The sequence below is a fragment of the Dicentrarchus labrax genome, unplaced genomic scaffold, assembly GCF_905237075.1.
Source record: "Dicentrarchus labrax unplaced genomic scaffold, dlabrax2021, whole genome shotgun sequence".
NCBI lineage: Eukaryota > Metazoa > Chordata > Actinopteri > Moronidae > Dicentrarchus > Dicentrarchus labrax.
Window position 1 is genome coordinate 13209732 of NW_026136707.1, and position 22499 is coordinate 13232230.

Genomic DNA, 22499 nt, shown 5'->3' on the forward strand with positions numbered 1-22499 from the left:
GAATCAGAGCTCACTTTTCAGTAATGGGCGATCATCCTCAGGATATGGCTGTGGTTCACAGAAGAGAGGATTCCTGAATATAAGTGTGCAGTCACAATTATTGGCCATATTAGGAAAATTTCAAGAGAAGAGCTTTAAGACTTCAGATACAAATTATGGAGCGGAGAGAGAAAACAGACGACCACAATTCCCGTTGTCATGTTTAAGTTACACGAAGCACAGGCAGCTTGATTTTTAAAAAGTGTATTTTCAACATCTTCCAAGAACAATACAAAGACTAAATAATAGTGAATAAAGAAAAATGGATCAAGTCCAAATTCAAGGCAGTGCTGGCCTTCATTTAAGGCTTTTTGTGTCGCTTTAAATCTAAAACCAGGACATCTGAACAACAAGTAACATCACATTATATACAGTATGACTTAAACCTACTTTCTGTTATTGTATAGACCCAATTCTAAAAGGAAGCCTCCATTTCGATTAAACTGAAGGCTCTGAGCGTTTCTGCATGATTAATTAGGTGAAACATTACATCCATAACACTAAGAGCAAAACAGAGTGGTGTTACACGAATCGATATCAGTATGCACAATAGCAAACTAGATTATCAAATGTGAACAGCTACTTACCGGTATGCAAACACTCCTTTATATTACATACACTTAGCTCATCTTACAGTTGTATAATTTGAATAAAATGTGTTTTAGACAGGCTGAATGCACTGATTGTGTGTATTTCCAGGGTGGAAAGCAGATGAACTGATAAGTAAACATTTCAAATATAGTTTCTTTTATACTTACTTACACTTAAGGTTATTCTGAGCATCACTTACAAAGACTAGGTGATTTTTTTTATGTGTGCACCATGTTATGGGTATTGCATTCGCCCAAATAGTTCCCTTTGTCTCTCCCATCATGACACTGCATAACAACTACTTTGTTCTAACCACAGTAAAAGAAGCTGGCAGGAAGTGAATTCCTCTGAAGCTCACTCACAGACTTTCTGCTTACGCGTTTCAGAGAGTCATCAGATGTTTTCAGCGCTTCATAAACAGCACAATACCAGTACAGGCAAGTATGTGCATCTAGCAACAGATTTCATTAATATCCTATCCGAAATCTTAGTCATAGTGGGAGTAGTAAGGTGTGCTCAAATCTGATCAGCAGGGATAAAATGTAACATATAGTGATTTTAAATAGAAACAGATAACTGGAATTCAGTGTTTATACATGGCTCAAGACACAAGCTAAAAAAAGGCACTTTTTAGATCAAATAAAACAGGGATACAGTCATGTGATGAACAGAACTAGTACAGACACATTTGTAAAGGCCTTTACTCCATTGTGTGTAAGGCATCAGAAGGCTCTCCTCTTGAGTTTCATTGCATCCAAGCTCCACGATCATGATAAAAAAAGTGAATGTATTCCACATACTTGACCATTAAAGCAGTTATTGCTTTAACTGTAACAGTTTTACATAGCTTAGAGCCTAAAGATTGATTAGATAACATACTGTGGTATTGTGGTGCACATCTGGTGCAAGGATTATCCTGATGACGACCGCTAAAGATCACAACACAGCATTGGTTCACTAGTGATCAGTTACCCCATGTCTTTCTTTACACAGTCAACCCTCTTGTGGTAATTACTAGTATTGCAATATGGAAATCTCGAGCAACATCTACAGTAGTTTTCAAGTTTCCAGGAGTTTTAAGAAGGTGTCATTGCCAAACAATGGCTTTGGGACATTCAACAGCACAGGGATCACAGCTGTTCCTCTCACAATAAAGAAGCCAAGAACATGGAGTCTGTGGAGTTCACAGCGTTACTTCTCTCTGTCTCTGAGGCTGTATGTGCATCAGCATGAGTCACATCCCTTAAATATGACTCACCAACAATACAGTTCAACAGCAGTTCACAACCTCAAAAAGGAGCTCTTCTCCTTCCACAAAACAAGGCCACTCTTTGGAATGATGCTGATTAAAAATAGTACACAACTGTAAATCAAATACGCAATAAAATATCAAATCATTCAAGAATAAAAAAAAAAGTGCACAGTGTATAGTTGCTCTCTCAGAGAGATCAGTGGCTGAGGAGGATAGTTTCCCAGCATGTAAAGGAAGGAAGGCCTTGTTGAGTCTGACGAGCATCTTGGCTGTGCAGGTATCCCAGAATTTCTCCACCATTGCTCATCTCATTTGCCAGCATTCTCAGTGGGATTGTATTCAGTTTCACCTGACGACACCTGAGAGATGCGGCGTGTGGAGCCCCACAGGCGACGGGGGAATTGTCCTGAGCGAACCTGAGAACAGGAGGGTAAACGTGTTAATCTTCCCTTGAGGACTAAAACAGAGATGTTAGACTAAAGACGCTCAATTATCATTCGAACAAAACAGGTTTTCAACAAGTACTTAGCATATGGTTACCCCCCCCCCCTCACACACTCACACATACAAACATGCACCACCCCACTACCGAATCTCACAAACACTTGATGTCCTGCTTCTCACCTCCTCTGGCTTTCCTGCTCCAACCACAATTAACTTCCCGTCCTCTAGTCCCACCAGGATGTGGCTGCACTCCTTGGTGACAGACACACTCCTCACAGGAACCTTCAAGGCCAGCGGTGTTACCAGAGCGTCCAGACTGTCAAACAGAAAAGAGTTATAAAGGAAGAACCAAACATTTAGACTTAGAGTTTTAAATGCATGCTGCAAACTATGCTCTCAATATGTTTACCTGCATAAATCCTGTATGTGGAGGCTGCCCTGCATGGTCCCCAAGATGATGTATTCAGACACCAGGTGAAGAGCAGTCACCTGCTCCTCCATGGTAACAGAGGACAGCAGACCACCGTTTACTGAGTAAACATGAATGGAGTACTTGCCCTGTAGGGATGAGCAGAATTTTGGTAGTGACATAAGCAGGCTGAGAAACTTTGTTGAGCATGTGTTTCTGCCTGCGTTTATATTTACACAGTACTGTATGCGTTAATGTACCTTTCTATTAGAGCGCTCCTTCAGCGAGGTCTGTACCACAATGTGGCCCTCCATGCCCACCTGGAGCTCAGAGATTTGTGCAGGTACACAGCTATCACCTGGAGGTCGCAGTGTTCTCAGGAACTGGCCTCGTCGGACAGTGTGCACTATCACCGTCCCATCCTGATGCACAGTGAACAGAAAGTGAGAGTCAGTAAAGATCCAATCACACCTACACTTTTTTTATTCTCTGATGTAATCCTTTCTCTACTTTTTGTGCATTTGTGTGTGTGTTGTTTTAGCTCCACAATGCAAACCAGGGTTCTTAAACCAAAGACACATGGACTCTCAAGTAGCTAGTTTATTGGAGTTTTGGCAACGTGTCATGCAGAAACTTTTGGCAACAAAGAGAGTCGAAGTAGATCAATGTAAAGCCCCTAAAACTAGAGCTGTTTTATGTAGCTTTTCTCTAATTTTAATACCAGTTAGGAGCACATGAAAAAAATAGCTCTGTATGAGAGATCAGATAACACTGTGGTTAATTTTGTTACATTACGACTTCCAGGTATAAAGAACTGCTGGCAAGAAGATGGCAACATCTGTCTCTTCATACCTAGAAAAAGTGCGTGTGTTGTTTCCTGTAGCTGGTTCGGATTACATTCTCACTTCTAATGAACCACATCACAGTTTTCAACATCCAAGCAATATTTAAAAAAATATTGTGGTTATTGAGATTGAACCACATTTTTCACACCTACACAAACCAACAGAGCTTGAGCAGTATGACAGAGAACATTAAAAAAGTCTTCTAACATGAAAGCTTTCTATCATTACTATAGAGTGAAAATGATTAGTCGATTAATCAAATACTTTCTATCATTACTCTACAACCACTCTATACTTTTTAAATTATTGATAAATAGTTGTACTGCTTCTGGATTATTTTTATAAAAAGGTAAAATTTTCCAATTCAGAAGAGCCACCAATTGTTATTCATACATTTATAGATCGGGAAGCAATAAAGGTCTTGTAAGAAAGTTATACCATGGCATCACTCAGTGAGGACACAGGCTATGTGAAACAGCGATGGAAAAAAGATTTGGAAATTGAAATAACTAAAGACATGTGGCTGAATGCCTGGGAACCACAGTCGTCTTGCCCCAGCTCCTGAACTTTGGAGAGACTTCTGTTGGAAAAACTTAATTTGCTTTTTTATCACCCCCGAAACAGAAGCCTAAACAAACTGGAGGCAATGTGGAGAAATCATGGTTGATCACGCTCATGTCTTCTGGTCTTCCTTCCATTCAGAATTTTTGGAAGGAAGTGGCAACAATCATTTCAAAAACCCTGGGACACAACCCTGATGGGGTAAGGTACATAAGGATGATACCTACCTCCTAAAGCTCTTGCTGGCAGCAAGTAAAAAGGCCTGTACAAAACATTGGCTTCAGAAAAAAGGCCCCACTGCCAGTCTCTTTGTCAATATTGTTAAATATCTATAGCTTCTAAAATAGATGACCTCCTTGATACAACTTCAAAGAAAATTGGGAGAAAAACAGTGGGAAAATTGCATGTTTATTTAGATCTCTCATAATGTTATTATGTGCAATATTTAGTTTTTATATGAGGTACTTTTTCCTTGACTTGAATAACCCATGACACGAATATTTGTTTTTTTGTTTTTTTGCTCCTCATTTGCTTTTTGTTTTTTATAAATAAAAAGTAAGAAATTGATTAACACTAGAACAAATGTTCCGCTCCTCACTTTACATTAATGTAAACTGAGTATCTAACATCTATTTATTGACATCACTTTGGGTTCTGGGAAACTGTGATGACATTTATCACTATTTCACAGACTTATTGTGTGTGTTGTATCAAGCTTATAACTGTTCATAGAGAGTGATATCTCTGACCTTTGACCCTGAGACAGCCATGTCCAGTTCAGTGCTGATGGCCACACAGGTGACCTCCTGGTCATGTCCACAGAGAACCTGCACCGGCCGAGGAGACAGGCTGCTGGAGAAGCCACCCTGAAGGGCAAAGAATCCATAACTTTGATGGCAGCGAATAATCATTCACGTGGGTACAAGCATGTGACTGAGCCTAAAATGAAGATAGAGAGATGTAAAAATGTTTACCTGCTGTAGAACCTGCCACACTATACAGGATGTGTCCCTTGAACCAGAGATGAGGTAGATGCCACAAAGATCCAGAGCCAAGCAAGTAACAACGTCTTTGTGGAACAAACAAAAATACAAATAAATAGGTAACACTGAAACAAAGCATATATATAGACATACAACAAAAAGGGCTTACCAATGTGCCGGCAGATCCTGCCCACCAGCTTGCCCTTCCCCAGTTGGGTGACACGGAGACTGCAGTCCCAGTGTCCCCCACTGAACAGCAGACGGCCATCGTTGGACACCACCAGCACTTGAGCACTGATCTCCACCCCGGGAGAGAAAGGGCCGCTCAAGAAACGCTGTGTTCTGCATCACAAAGCAAGGGTTGGAAAGATCAAAGCAAGTTTAAAACAACTAGTGAGAGTGAGCTGTGGCCTAAATGTGGAGGAGATTTATAATCAGCACATAAAAAAGTCATGACATCTGCAAATTACAACCTGCGTGAGACCAAGTGTTCAAATGGTTCTCATCTTGATTTATTTTGTGTTTACGTGCTCCAAGTTTAAGGTCAGTTTAAAAGAAGATCCATTAAACCAAATTTCAATTAATTAAACAGACTTTGAAGCTTCACAAAGAAGGATAGACAGATGTTTTGCTTCCATCCAACTGTCAGGACAATTTTATGCATCTTTGGAGTGAGCTAATGATGGTGGCTTTCATAGTTATTTCTCAGAAAAAGAAAAAGCACGGGGATGTTGCATGAATGCGTAAACTAAAGACTTCACATGGGCGTATGTTTTCTGAGGGAACTCACTTGGGATTAGTCATGGTGGGGTCCTTAGTGAAGGTGAAGTAGTTGGCAATGTTTTTGTCGTACGGCAGCCAGCTGTGTGTCCCGATCAACCCATTTGAACTTACAGTTACCTATAGGAAAAAAATGTCTTAATACAAAATACTATACTTCAACTAATTCAAATCTTATCATTATTATCGAATTGCGTTATTGCTGTCATGGCTGTGTTGAGTTTTATATGTGAAAGTGTCCAGCCGAACCTTACCAGTATATCTGAGCCCTGGATAATGAAGGAGCGATTCTGGTTCTTTGGTACCACTGCCTGGACCAGAGGAAGTCCATCACTTACCACCTAAAGGCACACACAAACACAGGTAAATACACACATACACACAAATACAATACGAGTTATTTGTTTAAGAAAATAATGAGACCATGACAGTACTTTTAGAATTAGTATTTTAGAACCAACCTCCACAAATGGCCGAAGTTTTTTGAGCTGCTCAAAGATATTCAGGGGCATAGTGTCCAGGCGGACCTGCCGCCTCGTTGCGTTCTCAGCTGACATACGAGGAGGATGGGGCTCCTGGTTGGAGATAGGTGCATGATAAACAGAACTTAAAAGCATTGTGTTAATAATCAAAGCTTTAAGAGTAGCTGTGAATTAGTCTGGTATTTGTACCTTAAGGAGCTGACAGGGGGTCTGTCCAAAGTTGCTGATGATGCCTTCCAAAGCCTTACGCTCTGTCTCATTGGCAATTGCATCCAGATCTACTGCACCTGCAGAATAACAGGAAGCAAGAGTGAGTTTCATACAAGAACACAGAAAAACACTGTTCATGCATAAACGCTGAGTAATATGGGAAATAAGGAGCTGAAGATTAGCCGGTTTCGTCCATCACTAGTACGACAGAATATTCCCTTTTTCCTTACCCTCATAAGTGCAGTAGTAGAAGACGTTGAGGGCATTTACTGCCTCTTCGCCTCTCTGCTTGTAACCAAAGATCAGGTCAATCCACTCATGAAGGTGACTGGACACATGCTCACATTCCTAGAGTTTAAGATACAAGTTGTAGTAGTTGTCTTAATACAGTACGTTAGAAAACAGATGCAACAACTGGCTGCCTACGTTTTAAGACTCTGGCGGTTTGTGTAGACTTACCAGGGCTTTTCTGTGTTTCCTGATGAAGTCTTCTCTCGATGTGGCCCAGCGAGGCAGCAGAACATCTGTCACTGGGTCCTGAGATATCTGCAAACGTCCCAGATCGAAGCCTACAGATATTGTGCAGCAGTGATTCATTAGGTTCTTTCAAACACATATTTTAATATAATTTGTATATCACCTTTACATGTGACAACACAGGTAAAGTCTTCCTCACCGTTCATGTTCTGCAGGAATTCTGGAAAGTAGAAGAACTCCGGGATGAGCTCTTTGACGTCAGCTGGGCTCTCCATACGAGCCTGCCAGGCTGCTGCCACCGAGTGGAACTGTCTGTCTGCGCAGTCAAACCTAAACAAAGACACCACGCACCAATATGAGACCTCAAAATTTGGAAACCAGGAAATTTTTATAAAAATCATGCATTAGTCAGCGATCCCACCTGCCACTCTGCAGCTGGATATGCAGGGTTGTGAATGGCTCCATGCGGATCATGTAGTGCATGACTCCTGCTGCATTAGAGTAGTGTGTGCCATAGTGGAATTTGTCGATGGTGCCTGTTGGGTCCTCAAAGCTCTCATATCTAGTGACAAACAGAAAAAAGCTCATTGATCAAAGCATCAGAATGAATGGTTTTGCATGTTTTACTCCAAAATATGTATCCTCCAGTCTTTCATAGCTTCCATGCAGCAACTGTTCATTCATTTCAGTGGGGTACGACAAACAACATAAAGCCTGCTTGTCATAGGTAATTACATTTTGTTTGATTATGCCATCGTCAGTTGGACTGTTTCGAAACCTAATCCTTGTTGCTCCATTGAAGTGCTTGTGACATCTGAGTAATAAAAGTTGGCTACTGATCTGCAAACAAACAGAATCACATTTTTATATAAGCACTTACTTTTCTCTGACATTCTGCGCATGGCGGGGGTTCACCACACCTATGGGTTTGGACAAGTCTCTGAAAACTGATGGGTCCTCCAGATCCAGAATGGGAGAGGTATAGTCACACAAGACCCAGGGGAACTGAAGAGAGACACACAAAAAAACCACAACCACAACAAGCACGCACATCATCTTTTGTCATGAAAGGATCATAAATATAAGTAGTGCACACTGTCAAAGGAGATGGAGTGTACTTACCACAGGATACTGCGAGAGGTCGTTGTAAGTGCGTCCGGCAATGGTGTTCAGTTGCATCAAATACTCAAAATTTGAGATTTCTCTGCAGACCCATTTCTGTTCAACACATCAACATCAGATTGGTCCAACACAATAAACACAACTCAGATCTTAATAACTCAGCATTCATGGAAAGAACCGTATTAAATAAATACCTGTGTAAGCCCCGATGCCTTCAGTAGCTCTTGGGGGGAGCGAGAGCCGAAGTAAAACAGGTTGGGAGGCCGCAGCCCCAGGATCCTTGAGTACACTTTGTTTCGTACCTGAAAGGGCAGACAGGAAGGATTTAAGAGTTAAGAGTCTAGAAGCCTTTGTTTCACATCAACCCATCATTTAAAAAAAACACATAATCTCATTCTAAATACAGAGAAGAAGGAGTTCAATTTGAGCTGTGCATCACCTTCTTTCGGAAGTTGATGAAATAATGAGCCTGGTCGATGAAGAATAGCTCCAGTGCAGATCGTCGCAGGTTGTAGCGCCTTAAATGGACTTCCCTGAGCTGAGACAGGGGTCTCTTAAAATCAAACCCGATTCCTAAAGACACATATATTATTCATTTCTGTAAGGACCCTTTGAAAAACAGTAGAAAAAAAGTTAGGTGTTCGTGATCACATATTTTCTTACCTTCCTCTGTCTCTTCTTTCTCACTGCTGCCATCATAGAAGTAAAGATGGTGTGTGGTAACCTCCAGACGACCCGGAACAACCGCCACAATGGTGATGAGCTCACAGTCTTCAGACAGAACCAGTTTTTCTTTCTGGCTTTCGTCTTCTCCCTCCACCCTGACAGCATAAGAAAAGGTTGAAACTTTTACATTTTCTGCACTGTAACTGGGACATAATATTCCAGAAATTAAGTGTTTCAAAGCCGGTGTGATTGGTCCATGTGAAGTGGCTTTGTGCGTTTATGGTCCATTGAAAACACTGGCACGTTATGCAAAACTGGACTCACTTGTCATCCAAAAAGACGACGTCTTCTTCTCCTAACTGATCATCCTCCATGTCGCTCACTTTTGCTTCCTTTGCAACAGCCAATGGGAGGGGTTCAGAGCTACGAGGGCTGTCAGCTCCTGACAATCACAAAAACATCAACTTTAGTGCACTGTTACTGTGCATTGCCTACATGACAAAAGATCGCAGTTAATATCTTTATACCCAGTGACATACCCATGTTGTCTCTCTGGGCACTGGCATCACCGTGAGGATCATAGTTGTGGTTGGGCACAAGTTTGAGACGCATCTTAGAATAGGTCTCTGCACCGGACAATTTCAGTTTCACCTCTGGTTGAACTCTGTCAAAATTAGGACAGTGAATTTTCAGATACATGTTTGTATTTATTCTTTTGTACAACTTAGAAAAAAAGGCAGCCACTGATGATGCACCTTATCCCCTCAGAGGTAATCCTTGGTCGGAGAGCTTTTGAGAAAGATTACTGAACATAAGTCAGACGTTGTCATACCTGTTTGCCCATGCTCCTCTCTCACTAGTCAAAAGCCTGCGGAGAGCTCTCCAGTGCTGCCACACCACCCCCTGCTGGCTGGAGCTCTGCTTCTGCCAACTGAGGTACCTGTTGTTCTCACTCCTGACTCTCTTCAGATAGGGGTCCACAATGACTTCCTGCTTTCACACAAAGATACACAAATGTCAGATCATGTTTAGCTGTTATAAGCGATTATATTAAAATGCTTGTTGCGTGAAGCCTGGAAGTTTTTTTAACCTGAAACTTAGACTTGCTGTCTGATCGGTCTTTGTCTCGTTTGAAGGCTGTACTCATCAGGTCATCAAAGCAGGAATTCCAGAAATTAGACATGATGTCATGGCTCCTCCCAAATGTGTCCAGCTCATACTGCTCCATGGTGGGCCGAACCTAGGGGTACATTTTCAGAAGGACTTTAACAAAAATACACAAACATTCACCTACAAGGATAACTCAACAAAGTCAAAAACATTGATTGTAAGATGCCGACCTGGAGACTGACCAACAAAACAAATACCTATATTATCATCATTAAAATCAAGGAAAACCATATAAATGTATATAAAAATTACATTCGAATTAGGACTTCGATAAGTTTACACTTACATGCCATAATTTGACCTTTTTAAGGATTTGATGGTAAATTATTTTTTAATATGTAAAGCAGTTTGCCTTTAGTTATTTATTCATTAAATTAGAGAGATATTTTTTGCAACTTCTGCACTGTTGAAACTCATCTGCTGCTTCTTTATCCCTTTTTTCTTACTTTCTTACCAGTTCATGCTAAATTTGTAAAGTTGTATTGTGCATATAAAAAGCACATAGGCTAAACTGCATGAATTGCAAACACTTACACATTTAGACATACATGCTTCAGATATCAGCCTGGGCCAAGTTTCAAAACTTTCACGGCAGCCAAAGTTCTGCCATAAAGGCTAATGTATTGCAGGATCCGTATACAGAAGTAATCTAAACAAAACAGATTTATGAACATGCACTGTCACACAGAGCGATGATAAATCCACCTCTCAGCTAGTGGTTAGCGTGTCTGGCATCTGTTCATAAAATATCTCAGCTTCAAGTTTAGGCTTAAACCGATCTCTGCTCAAAATACATTCAAGGTCAGCTAGAAAACACCTGGGAGTTTAGGGTTGTTTTTCCAACTTTCTAAACTTGTGATAGCATATTTTAAATATGGATTAGATTTCTCAGCCACCCAACAGGAGGTAACTGGTCAAACCAGGAGACAAGATTGTGAAACTCCTGAGTGTACACGAATGTGACAAAGAACAGAGCCGGCAGTACCTTAGAGTGGATCATTGATTATACCTGCTTAGTCATACCAAAGACTGGAAACCAGGCTCTCTAGACTCCCTAAACATAAGATAAATGACATCTATTTTTAAATTCACAATGTCAGCCAAAACACTGACCTGCTGCTGGTAAAACCCCTGCCACTCCGCTGTAAGGCAATAAGCCTTCAGGTCCTGGGCGAAGGTGGTGCTGCCATTGGTGATGGGCAGGTTTGGCAGTAGGTTTTGGAGGGTGACGGGGTCAGCATGCTGGTCAAGCAGCGTCCGCACAATAGGCACCAGCTGGGGGAAAGTCTCTGCATGTCCACAATTGTCAATTACACCTCCTGGCCACAGGGGGGCACCCAACTGCCCCAGCAGGAAGCACACCTCCTCCCAGCTCAGACACAACATGGTCTGGAGAAGGCAGTGGAGCTTCAAGTAGGCCATTTCACACATCTGAAGAGGGGCAAGAGGCAAATCACTTGCTGTGCTTCTAACAGAGAGCCAATACATACAGTTAATGAAGAGATATTATAAACAAACATGTATAGGGGAGAGTGGGATGAGCCATTTTTCATATTTAGGATCACTACATCAAGGCAATCATAGTTTTGTCGCTAACTAATATATCTGCATATATTTCAGGATGTTGTGCATCCCTTCAAACAAACAGAATGAGTGTAAACATAACTGTTTCGATTATATAGCATGTCCAAAAAAAAGTGGTCTTGTGGCTCAACTTACCCCGTGTATGGGGTAAGTCGAGACATATAAATATCTAACCACTTTACCCATGTGGTTTTTACATTCACAGACTTCATGAAATGATGCCTTCCTCCTAAATATTTGGTTACATGATCAATGTTTTTTACCATTTCCTAGCAACAAGGGGTGGCTCAACTTACCCTTTGGCTCAACTTACCTCACTCTCCCCTATGTATTGGTGTTTTACTTAGTTTTCAAGTCCTCACTAGGATCTATACTCCTTACTTTCTAACGTCTTGTCAAGGAGAAATTAATCAGTGGTGGAAAAAGTAGGCAGATCCTTTATTTATGTAAAAGTATTAAACCCACATTGTAAAAAATACCATACTGCTTTCATAAGTAAAGACTGTGACTGTTACATTATTATATATTATAATATTGATTAATTAATACTGTATTTTGTCAAGGTAGAGCTATTTATTTTATATGTTAGGTTGTTTCATCTATAACATCAATCATATTTTATTGAAAAATCCCAAAAGTAATGCAGTAATGTGGTTTAGTAAATAAAGAACAATACTTTCCTCTGAAATGTACTGTAGTAGAAGTATAAGACAGCATAAATCTGAAGTACTATTGTATTATTCTTAAGTACAGTACATTTACTTAAATACATTGCACCACTGGAATTATTAAAGCTATGTCAATGTTTCTTTTATTTTAATTTGTATATTCACTCAACTTAAGTAGAACCAGGCTTGTTTTATTTATGACATAAGAGATATCCACAGCTGTGATGTCAGGGTGCAATTAAGGTAATTTATTTCAAACCAGACATTTTGAAAAACAAATAGCTTAAGGGGGGGTTGCACTACTTTAGAAATGAATACTAGCAGCAGTATGTGATGAAAGCCTTATGGTCAGTTCATTTATGACCACTTGCTCTATCCCACAATCCTACAGCAAGAGCAGCAGTCATAACTCTGAGAGGAGCTGCCCTTTCATACAGAACACTCCCTTAGAGGAATGACTGCAATGTCTTTGAAAAGAAACCCATAGAAGGCCTGGTATTTCTAAACTGGCTTTATCTGAGTGCACTTGTCAAGTTAACTAAATACTGTAAACCCCCTTTAAATTTATTTTCTGCAAAGTTCCATCCTACAGGTGTTTGGGTTGTGAAAGACATGTAGAGTGAAAGATATTTGACATTTATGTTGGTGTACTTGACTGGACAAGTCGTGGGTGCAGCTGACCGGTGGGTGCTGTCGTTGGATGTATCCGGTGATGATACGCAGGCCTATCTGGGCCATTTCCTTCAGCTCGGTGTTGCCTGGGCTACCAGGGGTGCTGTGCCAGGCCTTCAACTTGTCCAGCAGGTTCACCACCCCTTCAAATATCTGCAATACAACAACAACTGTTAACAAAGGATGCAACAAAAAGGCTAGACCTGTTTCCACGCCTTGCAACATCTACGACAACCTAAAGCCATTCAGTATATTAAACACAGCTTAACCTGCACTTAAAAGGGTGATTCAGATGCTACCTACACCCAACCATAACTCTCCTCCCTCCAGTAAGACAAGACATGAACATTTCCCCTGACGTTAAAGACGGTAACCGACAATAACCACACCCAGAAGGGTTAAATGACTATGATGATTTTAATATCAACATAACTGTTGATTTTTCCTTTACTCATCTACAGAATTACATCATCACATCCTGACAATGTTGTCTGACATTCAAAGATTTATTATGTTTAATTCATAGCCCCAACCTATATTATGATTATTCTAAATATGAATTACTATAGTCAAATGAAACCATGACTCTTCTGCATAAAGCGTTTTACAGTGTGTGCTACCAGCTCAGTCACTGCAGAAAACTGCTGCATTGCTTTCGGCAAGAAGACATTTCATTGAAGAAAAAGTGGGCTGTTGCTCTGAGGACTGAGCATTTGTAATTCATCAGTAATTTAAATTCCACTGGTGGAGTATTTATAGAAAGCAAACGTAAGCCTGACTTGCACTGGTATGTAGTCAGTACTGCAGAGATAGTGAAGACACACGACTGCTTCTGTCTTACTAATGTAAGATATCCTTTACAAAGGATACACAACATGATGAGGTTTGTGATATACTACAGACCCAACAAACTAAAGTAAAAGAATAGTTCAGCATTTTTCGAAATACACTTTCTTGCCAAGAGAGTAGATAAGAAGATAGAAACCACTCTCATGTCTGTATGATTGGCTAAATATAATGCTACAACTATCAGCTAGTTAGCTTAGCTTCCCATAAAAACTGGAAACAGGTGGAAACAGCGAACCTACTCTGCTCAAAATCAACAAAAGCACAATACAATACAATATATACAATTTGACTGCTGTTTTAAATGGAAGCTGTACAGTTTGTGCAGAAACATGCTAAATATTGTCCAGGGAATCTAAAGCTTATTAATAAATATGTTAAAGTTTAAAAACGACAAGTTGGTTTTATGTGCTGGACTATTTCTTGGCTGAGAGCAGCCACTGAGTTTGCCAGGCAACCGAATCTTTGTGCTAAACTAAGCTAACAGTAGCTTTATATTTAATGGACATTTCATATCATTCTTCTCATCTAAAAAGTTAACAAGTGTCGTTCCAAAAAGGTTGAACTGTTGTTTTAAGTGCATACACATGCCCATGTGTTTAAATAATTATTTTTGCATATTAAATTAAATATGCCTTTTATTTTGAAATTAAATGTTCACATAAAAGAGCCAGTGCAGTCCATAAACACTGGAACAAATTTAAAGGATTTATAATCTCCTGTTTACAGGCTGCTTTATTGTGGTTAGAACTCAAACTTTTCTCTTTTTTGACATATCGGATTTATATATTATATATAAGGTTTAGTTGTATCAAAATGTTTTTGTACATAGAGAAAATAGGATTTAACATTTAAACACATGGATGCGGAAGTAAATACAATTGAAACATGATATCATACCCTTATTTGGGCTGCGACTGTTACGTAAGTTCATACTGCTGATAAAAAGATAAAGTATCAGGCTTATTTCCTTCATTTTCCCTGGTATTTTCACAGTCAACTGACTTTTATCAAGCTGGAGATAGCTGTTTGATACCAAAGCCCCCACATAAAGTGTCAGTGGTACATATGTTTTAGGTGGGATATATGATATACCTTTTCACTCCACAGTGTGTGGTTGTCTGTACCCTCAGCAAACAGGAAGTCCTGCAGCAGCCTGAGGAGCCGAACCAGACTGGGACAGAAAGGCAGAGACACTCCCTGGGCGTCCCTCAGGTCTGACAGGGACGACTCCAGCATCATCTCCAACAGACTGGCACACGTGGATGGCAAACAGACTTTGAATACATCACCCCAGTACGACATGAAAACATTTGTGGATACTGAGACAAAAGGTGACACAGTTGAAGGTGTGGTTCAATTTGTTTTTCCATTGCGAGGCACCTTCACTGCCAATTCAACGTGTTTGTTCTCTGAGGGGAAATACATTCGAAATCTTCGTCACTGACCTGCGTTTTATGTCATCGGGAGGGCGGACCAGTTGACAGGAGGAGCCCAGTTTGGTGAGGACAGAAAAGACCTGTCCCCGCTCTCTCCACACCGCATCCTCTGCCCCATCCACCCCACTGCGGCTCCACAGCACGGAAAAGATGATGTTTGTTAGCAGGTTGCACAGCTCCTCTTCTGGGGTCTGCTATAACACACATAACATTCAGTCCCAAATCCTTATAAAGAATAAACTATATATATATATAAAAAAACAATAGACTTTCAAATCAGGGTTTAACTTGATATATTAGTCAAATCTGAGCTGAGGAAGCAGCCATACCTGTGGGTTGGACGTGTTGGAGATTGTATCCCCAGTAGGAGGGTCTGTCCCGTAGCTGGTATCATCCAGTACATTGGACAGACTGGAGCTCTTCCTGGGTCTGAGCGGTGGAAAAGGTTTGCAGTGCTCTAGAGGAGATGGTGTGTTTGTCAGACTACCTGCAGGAGTGTGTGGGCCAGTCTCCCCCATGCCCCCTAGCTCCAAATCAAAGGGTGATGTACCAAAGGGCGAGAGGGGCTGGTAGTCTCTCCCCTCCTCGTCGGGGCGAGATGAGGCGATATCAACTGCATTGGAGATGGAGGACGAGTGGCTCCCCTGGTCCACTGAATCAAATGACTTAAAATGTAGGGAGCCTGTGAAGTTCTTAAGCGGGCCTCCACCTCCACTTGGAGGCGACTGGGATAAATCACAGAATCCCTCAGAGATGTCCCGCTGACCACCTTCATCCTCCTCCTCATCCTCGATGTCCTGTGAGGTGCGGTAGCTCAGGAAGATGTCCGTGCTTGCCTCCTCTATGACCAGAGCCTGATCCCTGTGCAGCGGTGGCCGGAAGTTTGGTTCGAAGGAGCTGTGGGTGCTGGAGTCTGCAATGCTGGCCGCGTGGGACTCGTAGGACTCTTTCACATAGAGCTTGGTGAGCACGTCCTGCCAGCCGGGCTGCTTAGCAAGCTGCTTCACATAATCCTCATTGGAATAGATCAGATGAAAGAGCTGGGGAAATATTAAAGGGAACAAAGGAAGAGCTTGTTTTCATTACTGAGATGATAAATATGCTTTGGATGAAAATACACATTTAAAAGCTAACTATGGCAGTTTTTGCAGAGTATAAATGGTGGGAGCAGACTGACCTTGCGACAGACGTCTAAGCGGACAGTGAGCTCAGCTCGATGGGACAGACAGACCACAGCCAGGAGGTCTCTGAAGTTAGGGCTGGCATCTGTGGGGCAGCAGTGAATGTAATTTACACTACTCACAAAAAGTTAGGGATATTCCACTTTCAGGTGAAATTTATGGAAAATGTAAAAAGTTGATGCTACAGTGATATTATATCATGAAAGTAGGGCATTTAAGTAGAAGGTCAAATTAAGATCACCTGGAAAGGTTGTAGTGTATTTTATGTACATTCTGAAATTTCATCCGAAAGCCGAATATCCCAAACTTTTTGTGAGTAGTGTAATTTCAAAGTCCTTGGAAACACATATTTTTTTCAGCTTTTCTTTATCAGCTTTCTGTTATAAAAAAATCTTCATAACCTTACATATTATCTTCTAAAATTAGATCCACACTGGTCATTTGTGTGAAAGATTTCTGTATTTGTAAATTTTCTGCACTTTGTGAGAATGACAATATCTGGTATTTCCAGTATATGCACCAATCAGAAACACTGTATTTTAGAGGTCCATTATTTCCCAATAAGGTCTTGAAAGTTTTGTGTGAAACCTAGATGCTGTAGAATAATTATGTAATTTAGCTCTCAATAAAGGGAAAATCAAGACAATGTTCTGAGCCTGTTTTAATTTTAATTAGTTTAGTTGTTATGCTGAGTTTATTCGCCGCTGTTGATTTTGTGGGGGATTAAACCGCAAGTGATACATTTGAGCACTGTCTGTACCTTACACATGATTAGTGCTTAATTACATAGTTCTTTCCAGGAAACATCTGTGGACATTTTTAAAGTCGCCCGAACTCGAAAACATGTTTTTCTTCTTGTTCCTATAGTTGGATGTTTGAGCTTCACTGTGCAGAATGATGTATGTGCATGACAGTAGAAAGGATGTTTTTACATTCATCTGCTAATATTTGAAAGTTTCTCTGTGCTTATTGAAAATCTGGTTTTAGGGGTCTGATGAAGCAGATTTCGAGCATTAAACATATTTGAAGTTTGACTTTTGCTTATTTAATGTTATAGAGAAATACAGAAATTTTGAAAGCACCAGGCACAGGGTTGTTTCAACATTACCTGTAGCAAGGACCTGCTCGTACAGACATCGCACAGTGGTCATGGTTACTGGAATGTCTTCAAGGAAACACACCAGGCCAAGGTAGCCAAAATCTTTCAGCTTAATGCGCTGCTTGTTGCGCTCAGACACTCGCTCGCTTTTGAGGATTTTGTATAAAACCTGAAAAATCAAGTGGAAATTGCATAAGAGGTTGCCTTTTCTGGTTTGACAATACATCAAATGGGAGTTTGCAGGAAATATCAGCCAAGTGATAAGCTGAAGAGGTCCAGTCAGTTGTTCTCACCCTGAAGACTCTCTCTCTGGCCTCGTCTCCAAAGCTTGGAGTGAGCAGCAAGCTGTACAGCTGCTCCACGCCCCACTCCAGCAACACCGCCTGCACCTGCTCACGAGGAGGGCTGCTCCTCAAGAGTTCATACAGCACATCCAGGGCCCTCACCGCCTGATTGAGAGACGAGAGAATCCCAAGGAAAGAGGTGAGGAGGAGGATACGTATCAGGAAATATGGCTCGGGATGGAAGTTTTAAGTGGTCATAAGAGGAGTTTAGATGTGTGGACGATCAGGGAGAGTTCATTCAGGGATTGGGAGTGAAATATCACCCTGAAAAGGTCAAATGATAACAAAATTAAACTCCCTTAAGAAACACAGATAAAACATACCTGCTGCTCCTCTCCTACAGTCAGAATGTAGGCAAGGACACTGTGAAGCTCCTCTAGTGTAGGAGACTTGAGAAAGTCTTTCAGCAAGCCGAACAGAGAGTTTTGAATCGTCTGCTTTTCGTCAGACAGAGAGCTGCCATCTTTCTCCACACTATGACCAAAGATATTAGTAAATAAATAGACAAATTATCTCTTCTTCTCATGTGAAGAGGTGAAATCATGGTTTAAAATAAGAACAAGTATTAAGACAACTTTTACAACCGTCAACTACAGTTTGAGTTAAATTTGCTTGAAATTCTCTCAATATATATTGTAGAGGAAATCTGTGTCTTAATTTAAAACCCTGTTGTGGGTGTCAAAGATTCACCTGTAGTACGTGCGAATGGTATCCAGGATATACTGGACCCCATACTTCCTCTTCATGCGCTGCTTGCCTTTGTTTATCACAGATGAGAGATACTGCACATGGGCTTTGGAAGAAAAAGAATATTTTTGTCATCTGCTTTCAGTCTGACATTTAGAAATGTCAAACCAATATGCAAGGTTGTACCCAAGAAGGGCATACATTTACAAAATAGGCTACTGAAATGAAGCTTCAGGCACACATTCACTTTTAATTCTCGCCACAGCCTGAACTCAAAGCATTAATGTATTCTATCTCTGCTCTACGGTGCTTTTAGCCCGCATATACATATAAAAAGGAACACAAACAGCTTCGGCAGACATGAAAAGGTTCACAGGTGCATTACTCAACAACAAGAGGGCTGCTTATGTCTCACCCAGACAAACAGCAAAATGGCTTTTAGTCCAGATGCGGAAATCAAAGAGCAGGTGCTGGTAGAGTTGCTGTAGAAGTGGGCTGTTGCCCTCGTTGAAGACCTGCTCCAGCAGCAGCTGACATGCCATTAAAACGTTCATGTCCATCATACTGCCAGGAACCTGCAGTAGAGGAAGCACAAAGGAGGGGTGTTTGTGTTAAAGTATGTTTCCATTCATTTGGATTTATCTGTGTGTAAAGATTATTTTTTAGTAACACTTAGAGGCTGATAAAGTGTTGAACTCAGCTGAGTGCATATACAGTATAAGTGTTTGTGTTAACTATACACTGTATGTGTGTTACTCTCTCTGCCACTGTAAAACCTGGAAACCCCATGTGATTATTAGGACATCGTTTCCTTACAGGATGCTCCACCTTAACGTCATATATTTCAACATATCCTGTCAGGAAGAAAGCACGTCTGTGCTGCACAAACGTGACACCTGATTGGCTACAACCGTCAAAGATTCACATCTATTAACACTGTGTTCAAACTTCTGAACTCAAACAGGAATCCAAGGGAATCATTTCTACAATAGATGCAGTATTGAATTAGACCTACTGCACCTTTAGAGGGCTCAACACTGATCCTTGCTTCGGAAACCTTTTGTGTCACTCTCAATCAAAAATCTGAAAAACTGTCTTGTCCATCACAAAGCAATGGACCTTTGTCTCTGATGTAGCTCAGCATCAAACACAGATTGCCTACATCACTGTGTATCTACAGATTTGCTCTTCTACCCAATATTACAAAATTTTTATTCACAGTTTATCAGTAAAAAGCTAACAAAATGGCTAGTTATGTTTGCTTGAGACCTATTAAGCAGTTTGGAAAATATATCAGCAAAATATTACACCAAGAACTGAGAACAGGAGTGACAACAGTACATCACAACTCACTGTGGTCTCCATGTCTGTTGCATGACATGTGATTTTTTGATTTTGTTTTAATTTACATATAATTTTCCTCAATTTCAATACGACATTATCAAGCAACAGATTTTATAGCTGATATCCTTTGTTCTCAGTCAGAGAGAGAGAGTCCACACAATTTGACCAAATCTGCATAAATTCCCCCACACAAGCATGTGATACTGTCATTCTGAAAGAACCACTGCTGTTTCAACAACACCATACCCATTCATTACACCGCAATTACACGGCAGCAATACAATGGAAAAGGTCAAGTATTCACTTTCAGATGCTAATCAGTTCTTCCCGCAAATAGTTACCACTCGCTGGAGAAAACTGAAGTGTAGGGCACTTACTTTGCTGAGCATGGCTCCTATGATGCTCGGCCCATGGCAGTGCAGCAGGCTCTCCTGATTGACAGGGTGATGACGAATCAGGTTTTTCACCATCAGCAGGAAGGCAGCGATGCTGTTTCTCTCTAGTCTGCCCTCTGAGAAAAAACAAAATAGGGCAAAACAACTTTTATGATTTCCTGTGTTACCCACAGTCGTATTTATACGTTACAAAGCACTTTATTGACATTATCATTTCTCAGGATGAGTCATTAGTCATATGTCAGGGTATTTATCTCACTTCTGCTAGACAGTTTGTTCCATCCATCTCATTTTGTTCTCATGATAGAATTTATGCAGACTGATGTGCACTGGGCCAGTGAGATGCAATTCTTTAAGCAATTGTTAGGACTCAGTATGCCTATGCTGCTCCTGACATTTAACTTATAAGCATTGATTTCACAATCTTTGCTATGTTTGTCTGTTGTATATTATAGCATTTGCCTGTGTCTTACTGTCTAGCACTTCCTGTTTGCCCTTGCATCATGCACCGTAGGCTCTGACTCACTTCTATTCAAAAACATATTCTGAGTCTGAACTGCACTGAAAATCATATTTAGCATTTAGTACTTAGGCACTGAGGATTACAACTGAACAAAATGAACCAGGAACAACAACACAGGGCACCCTCATAATGCAAAAGAAAATGTATTCATGATACTAATTTAGCAAAATTATTTAAAAGTTCTGTCTCCACTCCAAAGTAAGGAATGCAAATAGTAACCCATTTCTTATAACAATGAAAAAGTCCCTTGAAGTCCCTGAAGACACTCTCTCTGCATCAAACATAAAGTGCAGGAAAAATGAATACTGTGAAAATATGTACTAAACATAAGCATGTACAAACTAACCTGCAGACTTGTTCAGTGGCAGCAGCATGGCAGCGGGGCCTCTGGAGGAGGTGAGCTCTGGTCCCAGCAGGTCTGAGATCTCCTGACCGCCGTTGTAAATCGGCTCGGACTCACATACCTGCTCGAGCAGGGGCAGCAAAACCCCTACCCCTCCTACCACATTTACAACATCCTGCAGGGGAAAAAAACATTCATACACACAATGTTTTTTCAACCATCCTCATTAGTCATAGTTAGATCAGAAATGGAATTAACAAAGGAGACTTGACCAAAAAGGAAGCAGCACAACAGGAAAAACAACAATAGAAAAATAGTAAAAACAACTTAAATCAAGTATTGAACAGTCAGCAGTAGTACAGTGCATTTACAGTTTAGTATGAATGTCATAAGCAGATAACATGGAGACACACCTTGACTGATATTTCACTTCTCACTTTGGTCACCGTAGTTGAGTTATCACAGCTAAATTCATATAGACAAAAATTCAAAATGTCTCATGTCTAACCTTGATGTCCCAGTTCACTACCCTGTGCCCTGTCAGCCTGCCATCATACTGGTGATTGGGCGACAGGTCCAGACATATCTGGCTCTTGAAGGCCTGAAGAAAACACACACATGTAAACAACAATATTTTGCTGGTGTGGTAAGTGGCAGGGAAGTTTTCCTGAGTTTCAGTGGGTCTACCTGTGGAGTGTAGTAGAGCAGAAGCCTGCTGTTGAGATCAGATAACTCTCCATCCGCTTTGAATAAGGACACGTGATTGGGGCCTGTGATGGAGAGCAGAAACAAATGTAGGTCATGAAATATGCAAACGTTACTTGGTGTACGTGAAAAAAAAAATACTCACAGGAGTATTCTTTAAACTGATTTTCTTTACTACTGGTTTTCTGTACATTGTGAACTCAGGAAGAGCTTATGCAAAAAAAAAATATTCAATGTTCAAGATGTATAATGCATACAGCAGCATTTGCATTGTAGCAGAGCGTGACCTACCTGCAGCATGCAGAGCTCTCGTCTGTGCCGGCTGCAGAGTCTCGTGGCAGATGAAGGCGGTGCCCAGGAGCCCATCCAGCGACGTTGGTGTTCCCCACTCTGTGTCCTGCAGTCCAGCTGGGATGGTGTGCACTGGGGAGTCTCCAAAAGACCCCCAGCGGCCTCCCGCAAAGGAGGCTGGGAATGACTGGGAACGGATGAGGGAGGGAGCATGGGAGGGGAAAGCAAACTCAGGTGATGATGGGTTGGAGGATGAGGACATGGGCAGGTTGGGGGAGATGGTGGTGGTAGTGGTCCGGTTTCCTGCAGAGCCGATGCAGCAGGAGGTAAAAGGCTTCAGGTGTCAG

At 41.1% G+C, this 22499-nt stretch overlaps 1 protein-coding gene across 4 annotated transcripts in view; it reads right to left on the reverse strand.

Annotated features, from left to right (window-relative positions):
- Positions 1 to 227: 227 nt before the first annotated feature.
- The window catches only part of nbeal2 (neurobeachin-like 2), a 36834-nt gene continuing 14562 nt past the window's right edge, over positions 228 to 22499 (reverse strand). For 3 of the 4 annotated variants that reach the window (XM_051407425.1, XM_051407421.1, XM_051407423.1), the window contains 40 exons: positions 22153 to 22486; positions 21844 to 21926; positions 21665 to 21757; positions 21160 to 21331; positions 20273 to 20406; positions 18967 to 19126; positions 18555 to 18657; positions 18188 to 18338; positions 17814 to 17969; positions 17530 to 17689; positions 16418 to 16506; positions 15570 to 16280; positions 15250 to 15434; positions 14897 to 15053; positions 12965 to 13108; positions 11145 to 11462; positions 9952 to 10101; positions 9694 to 9851; positions 9401 to 9525; positions 9186 to 9303; positions 8859 to 9016; positions 8635 to 8768; positions 8390 to 8497; positions 8196 to 8291; positions 7954 to 8078; positions 7495 to 7635; positions 7273 to 7403; positions 7056 to 7165; positions 6827 to 6944; positions 6576 to 6673; positions 6366 to 6479; positions 6159 to 6245; positions 5915 to 6024; positions 5294 to 5466; positions 5116 to 5210; positions 4891 to 5007; positions 2996 to 3157; positions 2736 to 2884; positions 2507 to 2642; positions 228 to 2298 (listed from right to left, as the gene is read on the reverse strand). In XM_051407425.1, coding sequence (XP_051263385.1) covers positions 2191 to 2298; positions 2507 to 2642; positions 2736 to 2884; positions 2996 to 3157; positions 4891 to 5007; positions 5116 to 5210; positions 5294 to 5466; positions 5915 to 6024; positions 6159 to 6245; positions 6366 to 6479; positions 6576 to 6673; positions 6827 to 6944; positions 7056 to 7165; positions 7273 to 7403; positions 7495 to 7635; positions 7954 to 8078; positions 8196 to 8291; positions 8390 to 8497; positions 8635 to 8768; positions 8859 to 9016; positions 9186 to 9303; positions 9401 to 9525; positions 9694 to 9851; positions 9952 to 10101; positions 11145 to 11462; positions 12965 to 13108; positions 14897 to 15053; positions 15250 to 15434; positions 15570 to 16280; positions 16418 to 16506; positions 17530 to 17689; positions 17814 to 17969; positions 18188 to 18338; positions 18555 to 18657; positions 18967 to 19126; positions 20273 to 20406; positions 21160 to 21331; positions 21665 to 21757; positions 21844 to 21926; positions 22153 to 22486 — 6171 coding nt within the window. In that variant the 3' untranslated portion in view covers positions 228 to 2190. The remainder of the gene's footprint in view (positions 2299 to 2506; positions 2643 to 2735; positions 2885 to 2995; positions 3158 to 4890; positions 5008 to 5115; positions 5211 to 5293; positions 5467 to 5914; positions 6025 to 6158; positions 6246 to 6365; positions 6480 to 6575; positions 6674 to 6826; positions 6945 to 7055; positions 7166 to 7272; positions 7404 to 7494; positions 7636 to 7953; positions 8079 to 8195; positions 8292 to 8389; positions 8498 to 8634; positions 8769 to 8858; positions 9017 to 9185; positions 9304 to 9400; positions 9526 to 9693; positions 9852 to 9951; positions 10102 to 11144; positions 11463 to 12964; positions 13109 to 14896; positions 15054 to 15249; positions 15435 to 15569; positions 16281 to 16417; positions 16507 to 17529; positions 17690 to 17813; positions 17970 to 18187; positions 18339 to 18554; positions 18658 to 18966; positions 19127 to 20272; positions 20407 to 21159; positions 21332 to 21664; positions 21758 to 21843; positions 21927 to 22152; positions 22487 to 22499) is intronic. The other variant, XM_051407422.1, reaches the window with a different exon arrangement.